Raw genomic sequence first — 15,163 nt, forward strand, 5'->3', positions numbered from 1 at the left:
CCTGGCTGAACTCTCTGGACTTAATGAGTAGAATCAGAACTGATTAAAGCTGAGTGTGCATGGCAGTTTTGGGATGTGCATTGTCTTTTACAGCAAAATACACATTCGGTAATTTCTCAGATGTTAACCTGTGAGCTACTCAGTGCCAGCGCCACACTCAGTGAAGAGTAGCAGAAAATAATGTTTCAGTTTTCTCTTGTAATCTATTATTGTATATAGTTACTGTTACTTTGAGCATCAAGCCTTTCTAAAGAGGAGTGGTGACTGTAGGCCACTACACTGAGTAGTGACAACACCCTCCTTTTACTTCTATGAGTACAACTGTTTCGATTGCAGCTTGAAATTACAACGTCAGTATTACCAACACTTTTTACTGCATTTTTTCTGTTATTTTATTAATGTGATAAAGAAAAGTGCAACAGTGTTTGAAACTGATTCTCTTCCTTTAATTGATCTTCTCTTTAATGTGATTTGTGACTGTATATTTCTCATTCTCACGTGCTTCAGATGCTCTCACTCTCTTTCGACACCAGGGACACATTTGATAGCAAGCCCTGGCCGTGTGTTGTATGCTTTTTTAATGTGCTGCGGAAAAGCATTAAATTCTTACTCAACCAACAACTTCAGTGAGTCTGTGTATTAAAAATGTGACCTCAGTTAAGGCAGCAGAGGATCCGGGGTGCAGTAGCAGTTACTATCCACAAGATGGCCTTTGACTGAAAAGGTCTGAGCACTGCTGACTTAAGGGCACTTAGGACCAAGGGACTAGTTCACACTGTCCTTTGGGCATAGTACTGACTACAACCTGGATCACATCCTCAGCCCTGCCTGAGAGGATTAAAAGAAAAAGAAAAAGAAAAGAAAAAGTGATGTTTGCAAACATATCAATAGAATGAGTTCTACCTTCAAATGAGTGTACAAGTAATACATTGCGAAATAGTCTCAGGTGAGTACTACAGTTACAAGCTTCTGCTCATCAGATCTGTATAGTGGAAATAAAAGCACTGTTTGGGTAGAAGACAGGATTGATCGGTAGAAATGTTATCTTGGTAAAGAACATTGTGTTTACAGTAAATGATGCAAATTTACAGCAAAAGAAAAGTTTATTTTGCGCATTTTCTGTTATTTTAGTTGCTTTTAACATGCATTAATGGAAATATGCTTTCGTTTAAGCTTCAATTTGCATCTGACTGAGTCTTCAAGAAACTAAAAACTTTTTCAGTTGCAAAATTACATTTGCATCATTTGAATTGACGATGTATACGCACAGTCGCCAGGAAAACGCTGCAAACCTTCTGCTAGTTTACTAGTGCTGATTCAAAATACCGCCTGCAGTTATTTACAAATCATTTACCATAATCTGCTGGAAAATATACTGACAGAAAACTTTGTACACATTTTTACAGTTGAAGGTCACCTAACCCACGTGTGGTTTGAGGCTGTGGAATAGAAAGCCCTTCTAGAGATGCTCCATGGGGCGGTGCAGAATGAGGTGGAGTTTATTTCACACAAATCTAAACTCCCTCACTGAGCGGCTCATTCATCCCCAGCTTCTGAAAAACGCACAGAAAATGTCTCTTTATATCAGCATGAACCATTTTAAATAGCTAATATTTTATAAGGAAAGTGAGGCTGCGTGGATTATTATCTGCTGCTCAGCTACTTTCAGCCACCTGGACCAGTTGCAGAGTTTTATTTTCACTACAGTGCTTTATGCTCCCCCTGGTGGATTAAGGGGACAAGACACTGAATTGCCTTTGACTTAAGGATTTAATTTAGAAAATGGAAAATTGAAATTTGATTTCTGATCCCATCTGACAGCCAAACCAAACATACTGCCTTTCTGTCCATACATACATGTGCATAATATTCTCTTGGAAAAGAAATATCATTAACAAATACCTCAGTTACAGTTATAAGTATTTCTTCACTCAAACAAACATTTGTAAAACTACAATGTTAAGTCTCCTTAAAGCATCTAGCAAATACTGTAAATCTTACAGCTCTTAGTTGTGTGAACTGCACAGTTCTGCCATTGCTGCTGTATGTCCATCTTTTTAAAGATTCAAGCAGCAGAGGCTGAGGAAATGTAGGTTGAACTTTGTGTAGTAAGCATGAATAGCACTGTTCATTCCAAGGACTGAAAAGAACAGTTCATATTTTTGCCACAGGTAGTTAACAATGCATTGATGACTTTTTACATCTATAATATTAAGAAAAAGCACCTAATTTTCTATCACATAACCTCACAGTTCCATTAACATAGAACCCGGCGTAGAGCGGCTGAGTGAACGTGGTGTGGACTGTGTGTAGGAGGGTCATTGTGTCAGAGACGCTGTAGAAGGACAGAGTTCCTGCACTGTGATCCACATACACTCCTATTCTGGAGGATGATGGTCCTGAGATCTCAGTCTGAATGTTGTTGTGCCAGAAAGTGAGAGACGGAGAAACCCGCAGACTCCAGGACTGACTGTTGCATCCAAACACACAATCATTACCCAAACTTTTCCTGCCGATCCCTTTATATGAGACTGATATGCACACAACTCCTCCACTGCTCCTCTCAACCTCCCAGTAACAGCGTCCACTCACACTCTCCTTACACAACACCTGAGAGTAGCAGTTAAATCTCTCTGGATGGTCAGAGTATGACTGGCCTATATCACTGTACATGACCACTTTGTTCTTCTCAGACAGAGTGAGGTGATGATTTGCTGTGTTGGGGTCCAGAGTCAGCTGACAGAAATCTAAAAAAAAAAAGAAGAAAGAAAGAAAGAAGAAGAAAATGCACTTTTTCTCTGTTCTCTCTCTCTCTCTCTCTCTCTCTCTCTCTCTCTCTCTCTCTCTCTCTCTTTCTCTCTCTTTCTCTCTCTCTCTCTCTCTCTCTCTCTCTCTCTCTCTCTCTCTCTCTCTCCTGCCGTGCTCTTTATATCTCTCACGCTCTTATTATGATATACAAATGTGCGTCTTCCATGAATAGATCACGGACTTTGTAATAATAAGTAATACTACAGGTGATTGACACATTTCTACGATAAATATTTTAGACTCTTAAATATTGATCATCATATTAATGACAGGTCGTGTGTGAAAAAAGCAGCACATGACATGTTTAGGATGTTTCAGTGTTTTTCTGTAGGGATAAAAATGTGTATAAATTATCACAATAATATTCAGTGTTATTGTGATATAATGCACAGTCATAATATAAAACATAAAATGTGGCTTGTGCAAAAGGTTATGGCACATTTGATATTTTACTTTTTTCCAATATGTGAAAATATTAGAAATGTGTATTAAAATTTGCAGAAAAATGCCATATTTAGGTTTGGTCCCTAGACAACATGAGAGAATGTTTTCAGTTAGAAAATCAACTAAACATATCATTTGACTGGGGATGTTCAAACTTTTTGCATATGAATGTATATTACACAGCATTTAATATGATATCATGCAATGTTTCTTGCATATAATATGATTATACTATTCATATATATTGCTAAATTTCAGGATCAATAAAGTATCTATCTGTCTATATGATTCTGTATATGCTTGAAATGAATACATTATAATTTATGCAGATTAGTTACTGTTACATAATCGTTCTAACGCTCATGTTCGTGTGCACATGTGTTATTTTTTCTAATACGTTTTCTGATAAAGGCTGGACACAGATCATGACTGCACTGTATGGTCAGTGTGTAAAGGGTAAATGAGAGCATTGAATGGTACTAGTGCAGATTTCCATCCTTGCATTCCACAGCAGGACAGCTCCTCTTACCCTGTGGAGGGATTTTACAGAATTTCTCTTTGCAGAACTCCTCAATTTGCTCCTTCAGCTCAGAGAGAGATCTCCTCACTCCATCAAATGAGAGGTGCTGATGGACAGTGATGCTGGGTGAGTCCTCAGATCCAGAAGAGACACAGAGAGACTGGAAACTCTACAGAGAGAACAAACGCAGTGGAGGAAGATAAAGGAGTACAGGAGAAATGAAGGAGCTCCAATTAGACTAAAGACAGACTTGTGATCACAGACAGGTAGATTTACTGCTGCCTTAATGAACTTTAGCTGAGAGGAGCTTTAGAAGCTGGATGAGGAGCAGGTTCCTCTGCAGATCAGTGATTGTTACCTGGAGGAAATGGATGTGATCCTCTGTGTGTGAAAGCTGCTCCAGCTCAGTGCGTCTCCTCTGTAGATCAGCGATCTCCTGCTCCAGTTTCTCCAGGAGTTCTTCAGCTCCACTCAGTTCAGCCTCCTCCTGAGCTCTGATCAGCTCTGTTACCTCAGAGCGCTTTTTCTCAATGGAGCGGATCAGTTCAGTAAAGATCCTCTCACTGTCCTCCACTGCTGACTGAGCACAGCGCTGTGAGGACAAGGACACACCAGATGGAGACACTTTTAGAAGGAACAGTTCAGCAAAAATGTCTGTTTTATGCAATTTTTCCTCAAACCACATCAAGTTCTGTAGTACTGTTAAACCGTCTTGCACATAAACTTGGGACTGAAACATCAACTCTCTGCTCAGTTCTCACCTTAAGAGTCTTCACAGCCTGTTTCAGCTCCTGCTGCTTCTTCTGTTTCTCCTGGATTCTCTGCTGGAATTTACTCTGCATCTCCTTCAGCTGATTCTATCAACAGACATATTTAGTTTATGATTTATGATCTACAATGATTTGTTTTAATAGCAGCTAAAAATGTAAAATTAACTGTTGTTCTACAGTGCTTTCACACATAAGGCTGGAGGTTGAGTGTTAGATGGTCACAGGTTCACTGACTGGTCTGATCTGACCTACTGAACACTCTGAAACTGAACCCTACAACATCAACATTTTTAACAACATTTTTTTTTCAAAATCAGTCCCTTGAAAGCAAGAACTGAAAGTTGAAGTTTAAACTTCCAAATGATTAATCAGGCATGAATTACTAATACAAATCTAATGATTTCTAGTTCTCACCTGTTTCTCGGTTCTTTCATTTATAGGCAAGACTATACTGTGACCTCTGTGTTCCTCCATCATACACAAATAGCAGATGTAGCTTCGGTCAGTACGACAGTAGATCTCGATCAGTTTGTTGTGCTGAGAGCAGATCTTCTCCTGTAGCTGTGAGGAGGCTTTGACCAGGTTGTGCTTTTTCAATGCAGGAACTTCACAGTGAGGTTTAAGATGAGTTTCACAAAAGGAGGCCAGACACGTCAGACAGGACTTGATGGCTTTGAGTTTTCTCCCAGTGCAGAAATCACACTCCACATCTCCAGGTCCAGCGTAACGGGGAGCAGGAGGAGCAGCCCGGAGTTCTGTCTTCTTCAGTTTCTCCACCACTTCAGCCAGCATGTTGTTTCTGCGTAGAACAGGCCTTGGAGTGAAAGTCTCTCTGCACTGGGGGCAGCTGTAGACCCCCCTCTGGTCCTCCTGATCCCAGCAGCCATTAATACACACCTTACAGAAACTGTGTCCACAAGGAAGAGACACTGGATCCTTCAGCAGATCCAGACAGACTGGACAGCTGAACTGGTCGTGATCTACTGAAATACTGGCCATTGTCCTGCACGTCTAGATGGAGAGGGAGCAGCTCTCTGAGATCAGTTTCATTTACTCTGAACTGAGGAGGAGGGACTTCCTGGTTTTCTGCTGGTTAAAGTGTCATAGAGAGGGGTGGAGAAAGAGAGGAGGAGCAAAGGGAGAAAGAAAGAGAGGAGCAGCAAAGGGAGAAAGAAAGAGAGAAGGAGCAAAGGGAGAAAGAAAGAGAGGAGCAAAGGGAGAAAGAAAGAGAGAAGGAGCAAAGGGAGAAAGAAAGAGAGAAGCAGCAAAGGGAGAAAGAAAGAGAGAAGGAGCAAAGGGAGAAAGAAAGAGAGGAGCAGCAAAGGGAGAAAGAAAGAGAGAAGGAGCAAAGGGAGAAAGAAAGAGAGGAGCAAAGGGAGAAAGAAAGAGAGAAGGAGCAAAGGGAGAAAGAAAGAGAGGAGCAGCAAAGGGAGAAAGAAAGAGAAGGAGCAAAGGGAGAAAGAAAGAGAGAAGGAGCAAAGGGAGAAAGAAAGAGAGGAGGAGCAAAGGGAGAAAGAAAGAGAGAAGGAGCAAAGGGAGAAAGAAAGAGAGGAGCAGCAAAGGGAGAAAGAAAGAGAGAAGGAGCAAAGGGAGAAAGAAAGAGAGAAGGAGCAAAGGGAGAAAGAAAGAGAGAAGGAGCAAAGGGAGAAAGAAAGAGAGAAGGAGCAAATGGAGAAAGAAAGAGAGGAGGAGCAAAGGGACAAAGGAAGAGAGAAGGAGCAAAAGGAGAAAGAAAGAGAGGAGGAGCAAAGGGACAAAGGAAGAGAGAAGGAGCAAAGGGAGAAAGAAAGAGAGGAGCAGCAAAGGGAGAAAGAAAGAGAGGAGGAGCAAAGGGAGAAAGAAAGAGAGAAGGAGCAAAGGGAGAAAGAAAGAGAGAAGGAGCAAAGGGAGAAAGAAAGAGAGAAGGAGCAAAGGGAGAAAGAAAGAGAGGAGGAGCAAAGGGACAAAGGAAGAGAGAAGGAGCAAAGGGAGAAAGAAAGAGAGAAGGAGCAAAGGGAGAAAGAAAGAGAGAAGGAGCAAAGGGACAAAGGAAGAGAGGAGGAGCAAAGGGAGAAAGAAAGAGAGGAGGAGCAAAGGGACAAAGGAAGAGAGAAGGAGCAAAGGGAGAAAGAAAGAGAGGAGGAGCAAAGGGAGAAAGAAAGAGAGGAGGAGCAAAGGGACAAAGGAAGAGAGAAGGAGCAAAGGGACAAAGGAAGAGAGGAGGAGCAAAGGGAGAAAGAAAGAGAGGAGGAGCAAAGGGACAAAGGAAGAGACAAGGAGCAAAGGGAGAAAGAAAGAGAGGAGGAGCAAAGGGAGAAAGAAAGAGAGGAGGAGCAAAGGGAGAAAGAAAGAGAGAAGGAGCAAAGGGAGAAAGAAAGAGAGGAGCAGCAAAGGGAGAAAGAAAGAGAGAAGGAGCAAAGGGAGAAAGAAAGAGAGAAGGAGCAAAGGGAGAAAGAAAGAGAGAAGGAGCAAAGGGAGAAAGAAAGAGAGAAGGAGCAAATGGAGAAAGAAAGAGAGGAGGAGCAAAGGGACAAAGGAAGAGAGAAGGAGCAAAAGGAGAAAGAAAGAGAGGAGGAGCAAAGGGACAAAGGAAGAGAGAAGGAGCAAAGGGAGAAAGAAAGAGAGGAGCAGCAAAGGGAGAAAGAAAGAGAGGAGGAGCAAAGGGAGAAAGAAAGAGAGGAGGAGCAAAGGGAGAAATAAAGAGAGAAGGAGCAAAGGGAGAAAGAAAGAGAGAAGGAGCAAAGGGAGAAAGAAAGAGAGGAGGAGCAAAGGGACAAAGGAAGAGAGAAGGAGCAAAGGGAGAAAGAAAGAGAGAAGGAGCAAAGGGAGAAAGAAAGAGAGAAGGAGCAAAGGGACAAAGGAAGAGAGGAGGAGCAAAGGGAGAAAGAAAGAGAGGAGGAGCAAAGGGACAAAGGAAGAGACAAGGAGCAAAGGGAGAAAGAAAGAGAGGAGGAGCAAAGGGAGAAAGAAAGAGAGGAGGAGCAAAGGGAGAAAGAAAGAGAGGAGGAGCAAAGGGAGAAAGAAAGAGAGGAGGAGCAAAGGGAGAAAGAAAGAGAGGAGGAGCAAAGGGACAAAGGAAGAGACAAGGAGCAAAGGGAGAAAGAAAGAGAGGAGGAGCAAAGGGACAAAGGAAGAGACAAGGAGCAAAGGGAGAAAGAAAGAGAGGAGGAGCAAAGGGAGAAAGAAAGAGAGGAGGAGCAAAGGGAGAAAGAAAGAGAGGAGGAGCAAAGGGAGGTTAAAATGATAACGTACCATAAGTGACCATCTGTGCCTTCAAACACCGCAGGATCCTAAAAACACCTCACAGCGTCCCCATGATAACACATCGTGCCATTAAAGGTTTCACCAGAGCACATAATTAAAACTGAAGGCATGTGGATTTTTGGGAGGAGTGCTGGTCCCAGAAAAAATGCCTGCGGCCTTTTAGCAGGCAGTGGATGAGGAGTGCATCTCCGGAAGAACATAAAAGACTTCTGCAGTTATTTCAGTCTGAATGGTGTTTCCAGGTAAAAGGTGGTTGTGAGACCTGATCCAGCTTAACAATACGGTGTCCAGTGTGAACTGGTTGACAATTATGTCTCTCTGATCTTCTGAAACTCAAGAAGAGGTTAGGAAATGGTGAATGAAGCTCACGAGCATTAGACTTTAAAATTTACACCAGCATATCTCTCAGGTTTCACACACTGGGGCCAGATCTTACAGTCTCACAAGAAATCTTCAAAATCTAAACAATCTCAAGCTTAAAACTAGTTTTTAAAGCATGTTAAACACTATATACGTTTATTGCCCTATTTTTTTTCTTCTGCTACAGTTCATTCTCTGCACATTGGGGTTTTCTCTTTGATTGTAATGACTAACTGGAGTGCTACTGTTATGAAATCCACCTTAAACCTGTTGATACGTTAATATACTTTAGATAAATATACGTATGTATTTACACAGATCAGGTATCATGACCACCTCCTTGTTTCTACACTCATTGTCCAGTTTATCAGCTCCACTTGTATAGCTGCACTTAGTGGTTCTACAGTTACAGACTGTAGTCCGTCTGTTTCTCTGATACTTTGTTACCCCCTTTTACCCTGTTCTTCAGTGGTCAGGACCCCCATGGACCCTCAAAGAGCAGGTACTATTTGGGTGGTGGATCATTCACAGCATTGCAGTAACACTGATGTGTCAGCTATGGGTACATATTGCTGTCTGTTCCTAAATATGACACATTGTGTTTGATATAAAGTATCAGATAAATAAATGAATAAGACTAATCGACTTCTGTTCAGTGTGGGTTATATTGGTGAAGGGGTTTGTCCTGCTCTGTGATTTCTCACAGCTCTGACTTTTAGCTTTAATGTTTTAGACCAAGAGTTGATGAAAAAGAGAAGAACAGAGTCTAACAGGTCCTGTGCTGTGAGATGCTGGATGGACTAAGAAGCTCCACTGCAGTTCTAGAAGTTCTACTACTAGTACTAGTTCTCTAGTACTAAACCTGCTTTTGTTGGAAAAGTATTTTTACTTTCACTGCATTTATTTCACTTTAGTACAGCACTTTTAGTCCAGTGTGGGTTTAAGCTGCTCTACACATCTCTGGGTTTAATGAAGCTGAAACTTAGGCTGGGTTTCACCAACAATGATGAAGCCTAAGATCAGCTTCAATCAAGATAAACCTCTTACACAAAAACTGAAACCTGGATTAGTATTAAAACAGTGTTATATTGCTTTATCTTTGTATTTAAACTGAAATGAAGTCTAATCAGGCTGCACCAGCATAGGGAGTCAGATTTAAACCCTGAACAAGGACCAAGTCTAAACTGCGACATGTGGTGGTTTAATGTGTGAAGAGGACAGCAGAGCTTCAGTGGTCAGAGCATCAAAGGCGAATTCATCACAGAAATATAAGAGTCGACCAGTTTTAATTTATTTCATTTTAGAAAACAGAGAACAGTGTTTTACACTGAGTGATCAGCTGATCCAGCTCATCAGCTTCATCAGCTTTCAGCTCATTAGAGGACTGACAGAAGCCTCACGATCCAGGTGAGGTTTGAAGGCTGTGGAGGAATCAGGAGCTCTTCTAGAGATGCTCTATGGGGTGATGTAGAGTGAGGTGGAGTTTATTTACGCTGATCTGAAGTCTCACTGAGCAGCTCATTCAGCACCAGCTTCTGAAAAACCCTCAGAAAACGTCTCTTTACATCAGCGTGAGCTCTGAAACCGACCGATCATGATTATTTCTACATATGTAGCCAGACAGAAGACGCTGAGAATGGACTCCCTTATATTACATTTTATATCAGCATTTCTCCAGTTAATCAGAGTCAATTACATCACCTGGATCAATACATACATGTATATAATATTCACTTACACAGTTTTAAAGGAATCTCATTAACACCTCAAGATACAATCATACAGAAATGTTCACTGCCATTCACACGTTTGTGAGCCCAGAATGTGATTTAAGTCTCTTTCAAAGTGTTTGTTTTTGTGAATTCTGTACATTTTCGGCTCTTTCTAGTAGAGTTATGTGATCCACACTGTTCTGCTGCTGCTGTGACTCTGCCATTTCCTTCAGGATCAATAAACTTTGTTTCTCTCTGTCTTATAAAATGCTGGGAGTGAAATGAACAGCACTGAACTGTATTTACAGCTTTATCACACAGTAACTATAAATCACAGAAGCTAATATTAGTCATATTAATCACTTTAAACAGCGACTGGGAGATTAAACTAGATATAAACTCCTTTTATTAAATCAGACTCTAGTGGGAGTTTATTAAGATCAAAGCTGCTGATTTACAGTGAAATATTATTCTCAGTGTTAGAACAGCTTTGAGATTCTGGATGAATGAAATGGAGGATCTGCTTGATTTCCCATGTAAATCCATGTGTGACCTGCCAGGGTCTCGGAGAGCTGGAGAGACAAAACTCATTCACACCCTGTCTAATGGTTTCATTTCCCATCAGCTGCATTACTGAAACACTTCTGTCTCTTTATCTGAACCAGCAGAGAGGCTGAGAGAATGAGGGTCAAACTCTGTGGAAAATGCAGGAATAATAAAGTTAATGTGATCTGAAAATTAAATGTGGGTCAAATTTTGTTACAGTTGATCAACCATAAAATGTAATTGATTTTTTTATCTGCAATGTTAATTAGACGCATCATTTTTTATCACATAACTTCACAGTTCCTTTAACATAGAACCCGGCGTAGAGCGGCTGAGTGAACGTGGTGTGGACTGTGTGTAGGAGGGTCATTGTGTCAGAGACGCTGTAGAAGGACAGAGTTCCTGCACTGTGATCCACATACACTCCTATTCTGGAGGATGATGGTCCTAAGATCTTAGTCTGAATGCTGTTGTGCCAGAAAGTGAGAGACGGAGAAACCCGCAGACTCCAGGACTGACTGTTACCTCCAAACCCACAATCATTACCCCGTCCTTTCCTGCTGATCCCTTTATATGAGACTGATATGCACACAACTCCTCCACTGCTCCTCTCAACCTCCCAGTAACAGCGTCCACTCACACTCTCCTTACACAACACCTGAGGCAAGTAGTCAAATCTCTCTGGATGGTCAGAGTATGACTGGACTTTATTACTGACCGTCACCACTCTGTTCTTCTCAGACAGAATGAGGTATCTGTTTACTGTGTTGGGATCCAGAGTCAGCTGACAGAAATCTAAAAAGAGAAAACAAAAAGAGTTTGTGAACAAAATTTAGCAGTATTCAAGAGAGTGAGTTCATGTGTGTGTGTGTGTGTGTGTGTGTGTGTGTGTGTGTGTGAGTGTTTGTGTATGTTTGTGTGTGTGTGTGTGTGTGTGTGTGTGTGTGTGCGGAGTGTGTGTGTGTGTGTGTGTGTTTGTTATTCTTACACTGCAGAAAATCTTCTCTGGTTTTTGGTTCTGAGGATAAAATCTGAACTGCTGCAGCTGTGGAGACACAACAGACCAACACAGTCAATAGAATAGAATAGAATAGAATAGAATGAGACTTCAAGCAGAGAAAAAGATAAAAATGATCATGATTAAATTGGAATGTATTTTTTGTTCCAGTAGAATCACTAATATTTAGATTTATGATGAACTTTGGGGAGATCAGTCACTGTTAGCAGGAAGAGTCTCAACAAACATATCACTTGGGTGTTCAAGCTCTTGCATATGAATGTTTAATATACAGCATATAATATTAAATCCCACACATCATATCATGTCATATGTGTAATATAATTATTCAGACTTTTGTATACATTGTAGTGAATATTTATGAGTTATGCAGATTGGTTAGTGTTACATTATTTATACTGTTACATAATTTTTTGAGATCTTATTTCTAAAAATGACATCATATTACAGAAAGAATCAAATACTGACTGCAGGTCATGACTGCACTGTGTGGTCAGTGAGAGCACTGAACCGTACTAGTAAAGATTTCCGTCCTTATGCTCCACAGCAGGACAGCTCCTCTTACCATGAGGAGGGATTTTACTGAACTCCTCTCTGCAGAGCTCCTCTAGTCGCTCCTTCAGCTCAGAGAGAGATCTCCTCACTCCATCAAATGAGAGGTGCTGATGGACAGTGATGCTGGGTGAGTCCTCAGATCCAGAAGAGACACAGAGAGACTGGAAACTCTACAGAGAGAACAAAGGCAGTGGAGGAAGATAAAGGAGTACAGGAGAAATGAAGGAGCTCCAATTAGACTAAAGACAGACTTGTGATCACAGACAGGTAGATTTACTGCTGCCTTAATGAACTTTAGCTGAGAGGCGCTTTAGAAGCTGGATGAGGAGCACGTTCCTCTGCAGATCAGTGATTGTTACCTGGAGGAAATGGATGTGATCCTCTGTGTGTGAAAGCTGCTCCAGCTCAGTGCGTCTCCTCTGTAGATCAGCGATCTCCTGCTCCAGTTTCTCCAGGAGTTCTTCAGCTCCACTCAGTTCAGCCTCCTCCTGAGCTCTGATCAGCTTTGTTACCTCAGAGCGCTTTTTCTCAATGGAGCGGATCAGTTCAGTAAAGATCCTCTCACTGTCCTCCACTGCTGACTGAGCACAGCGCTGTGAGGACAAGGACACACCAGATGGAGACACTTTTAAGAGGAACAGTTCATAAAAAAGAACACACACAATCTAACTTGTACAATTTCCACTCCTTATCCTAAATGGAGTCAATCATCCCAAATATATTTGGTGTTTTCAATTTGCTTTTATTTACACGGCATGTAAATCAAATATAGCTAATGTAGCTCATAAGTAATATATTATATATATTATACTCCACCAATTAGCATGATAAAAGCTGCAGGCCTAAATCATTACACTCTTACCTGAACCACTTAATGTTGCACATGAGATTTTAAAGACAAACATCTATAAAATTACACATCTATATAGCTTAAAACAACATTATTGGTATAGTGTAGGGGGCTTGAACCCCAGACTACAGCACAGAAGGCAGAGGTGTATCCTCTACACTAACCAACCACTACATACTATATTTTGTTCTATTTTTACAGATAACAGTGTGTCAGTGTAGTATCAGAAACCATTCTATCGAGTCTTTTAGAGATTATTGAACTCTTTGACACAGTATGAGAAAATAAATGACGAGGCAAAAAGTTTGAAAAATGTTACTTGGTAGGATCCACAGCAAACTCCATCATTACTGGCACCATTTGTGAAAATGGGCATAAAAAGGTCATAAAAATGCCTTTGTGGTAAATTAGCTCAATCTCATGCTGAGAAAACGAGAAAATCTGAACTTTAATTTAAACAAAACAAAATGTCACATTTATTGCACTCCTGTATATTCGTACAAACAAAATGTAGTTTACTTATTTTCCCTTTCATATTTCACTTTTTATGTCCATAATGTTCAGAAACTCATCCGAGGTCATCCATGACTTCTTATGTCACATTGTGGGTTAAGTCGGGAAGGTGAGGGGGGCACTTGTGGTATATACATGATCCAAAAATGACCAACACTGAGCTCCTCACTGTCTGACTGGAGGAGAGCCTGATTGTGGACTGAAATATCAAATCTCTGCTGAGTTCTCACCTTAAGCGTCTTCACAGTCTGTTTCAGCTCCTGCTGCTCCTTCTGCTTCTCCTGGATCCTCTGCTGGAATTTACTCTGAATCTCCTTTAGTTGACTCTTTGAACAAATACCAAGTTTTCCTCATACATTTTTATGACTTTTAGCAAAATTTGACAAAACAAAGATTTTTACTAACATGCTAGTACAAACTGTAATATTAAGATATAATGCACTTAAAATAAACTCAAGCTTTGTTGTACAGAGATTTCACACTACTATCTGAACACTCAGGCTGGAAGATGAGTGTTGCCTGGAAAACTATTCACAGGCTATTATGACTTATTTATAATAAAATCTGAGCAAGGAGAAATGTATTGAGCAATTCCATCCCCAACGCACTGAGTTCATGATTTGATTTCTAAAGGTTTCTAGTTCTCACCTGTTTCTCGGTTCTTTCTGTTTCAGCTGGCACTGCATCATGACCTCTGTGTTTATCCATCGTACATAAATAGCAGATGTAGCTTCGGTCAGTACGACAGTAGATCTCGATCAGTTTGTTGTGCTGAGAGCAGATCTTCTCCTGTAGCTGTGAGGAGGCTTTGACCAGGTTGTGCTTTTTCAATGCAGGAACTTCATAGTGAGGTTTAAGATGAGTTTCACAAAAGGAGGCCAGACATGTCAGACAGGACTTGATGGCTTTGAGTTTTCTCCCAGTGCAGAAATCACACTCCACATCTCCAGGTCCAGCGTAACGGGGAGCAGGAGGAGCAGCCCGGAGTTCTGTCTTCTTCAGTTTCTCCACCACTTCAGCCATTACGTTGTTTCTGCGTAGAACAGGCCTTGGAGTGAAAGTCTCTCTGCACTGGGGGCAGCTGTAGACCCCCCTCTGGTCCTCCTGATCCCAGCAGCCATTAATACACACCTTACAGAAACTGTGTCCACAAGGAAGAGACACTGGATCCTTCAGCAGATCCAGACAGACTGGACAGCTGAACTGGTCGTGATCTACTGAAATACTGGCCATTGTCCTGCACGTCTAGATGGAGAGGGAGCAGCTCTCTGAGATCAGTTTCGTTTTCCCTGAACTGAGGAGGCGGGACTTACTGTTTTTCTGCTGGTTGAAGTGTCACAGAGAGAGGGTGGAGAAAGAGAGGAGGAGCAAAGGGAGAAAGAAAGAGAGGAGGAGTAAAGGGAAAAAGAACCAGAGAAAGAGCAAAGGGAGAAAGAAAGAGAGGAACGACTTGGTTCTTGACATTCAAAATCTCGGTAGCACAGCCACTGAAAGTCGTAAATGTAAGAGAGCTGCAGTCTCTGTGAGGACCTTCACTTCTCTGCTTCATTACTGCAGAACTACAGCTGAGAAACAAAACCACCACCAACCCAGACCTTCTGCTGTGCTCTCCACTGACCTGAATCAGAGAAGAGCGATGCTGGAGTTGAACATCACACATTAGTTCAAGTGTCATCAATTACACAGAAATTTGTACACAAGCCAAGGTATTATTAATGAACTATTTACAAGTAAATATGACCTGCTCTATTAATTTGGCCTGTAAAATGAACAGGAATGTGACACTGAGTAAAGCAGTGAGGCAGGTGGAGATGGAGATGTTGC

At 41.4% G+C, this 15,163-nt stretch overlaps 2 protein-coding genes across 3 annotated transcripts; both read right to left on the bottom strand.

Moving 5' to 3' along the window:
* Window positions 1-1,751: 1,751 nt before the first annotated feature.
* LOC119261532 (tripartite motif-containing protein 16-like) lies at window positions 1,752-5,580 on the bottom strand. The gene is made up of 5 exons (XM_037533574.1): window positions 4,957-5,580; window positions 4,534-4,629; window positions 4,131-4,364; window positions 3,782-3,941; window positions 1,752-2,747 (listed from the first exon to the last, which is right to left on the bottom strand). The coding sequence occupies exons 1-5, from the start codon at window positions 5,539-5,541 to the stop codon at window positions 2,212-2,214; spliced, it is 1,611 nt and encodes a 536-aa protein (XP_037389471.1). The 5' UTR covers window positions 5,542-5,580; the 3' UTR covers window positions 1,752-2,211.
* A 3,834-nt stretch (window positions 5,581-9,414) lies between these two features.
* LOC108414110 (tripartite motif-containing protein 16-like) lies at window positions 9,415-14,622 on the bottom strand. Of its 2 annotated transcripts, none has more exons than XM_017686898.1 (6): window positions 13,988-14,622; window positions 13,570-13,665; window positions 12,336-12,569; window positions 11,987-12,146; window positions 11,392-11,442; window positions 9,415-11,198 (listed from the first exon to the last, which is right to left on the bottom strand). In XM_017686898.1, the coding sequence occupies exons 1-6, from the start codon at window positions 14,570-14,572 to the stop codon at window positions 10,678-10,680; spliced, it is 1,647 nt and encodes a 548-aa protein (XP_017542387.1). In that variant the 5' UTR covers window positions 14,573-14,622; the 3' UTR covers window positions 9,415-10,677. The 2 variants fall into 2 exon arrangements, with proteins under 2 accessions (XP_017542387.1, XP_017542386.1); XM_017686897.1 differs by having other exon boundaries at window positions 11,392-11,448.
* Between the last annotated feature and the right edge of the window lie 541 nt (window positions 14,623-15,163).

This window comes from Pygocentrus nattereri, chromosome 23 (assembly GCF_015220715.1).
Source record: "Pygocentrus nattereri isolate fPygNat1 chromosome 23, fPygNat1.pri, whole genome shotgun sequence".
Taxonomy (NCBI): Eukaryota; Metazoa; Chordata; class Actinopteri; order Characiformes; family Serrasalmidae; genus Pygocentrus; species Pygocentrus nattereri.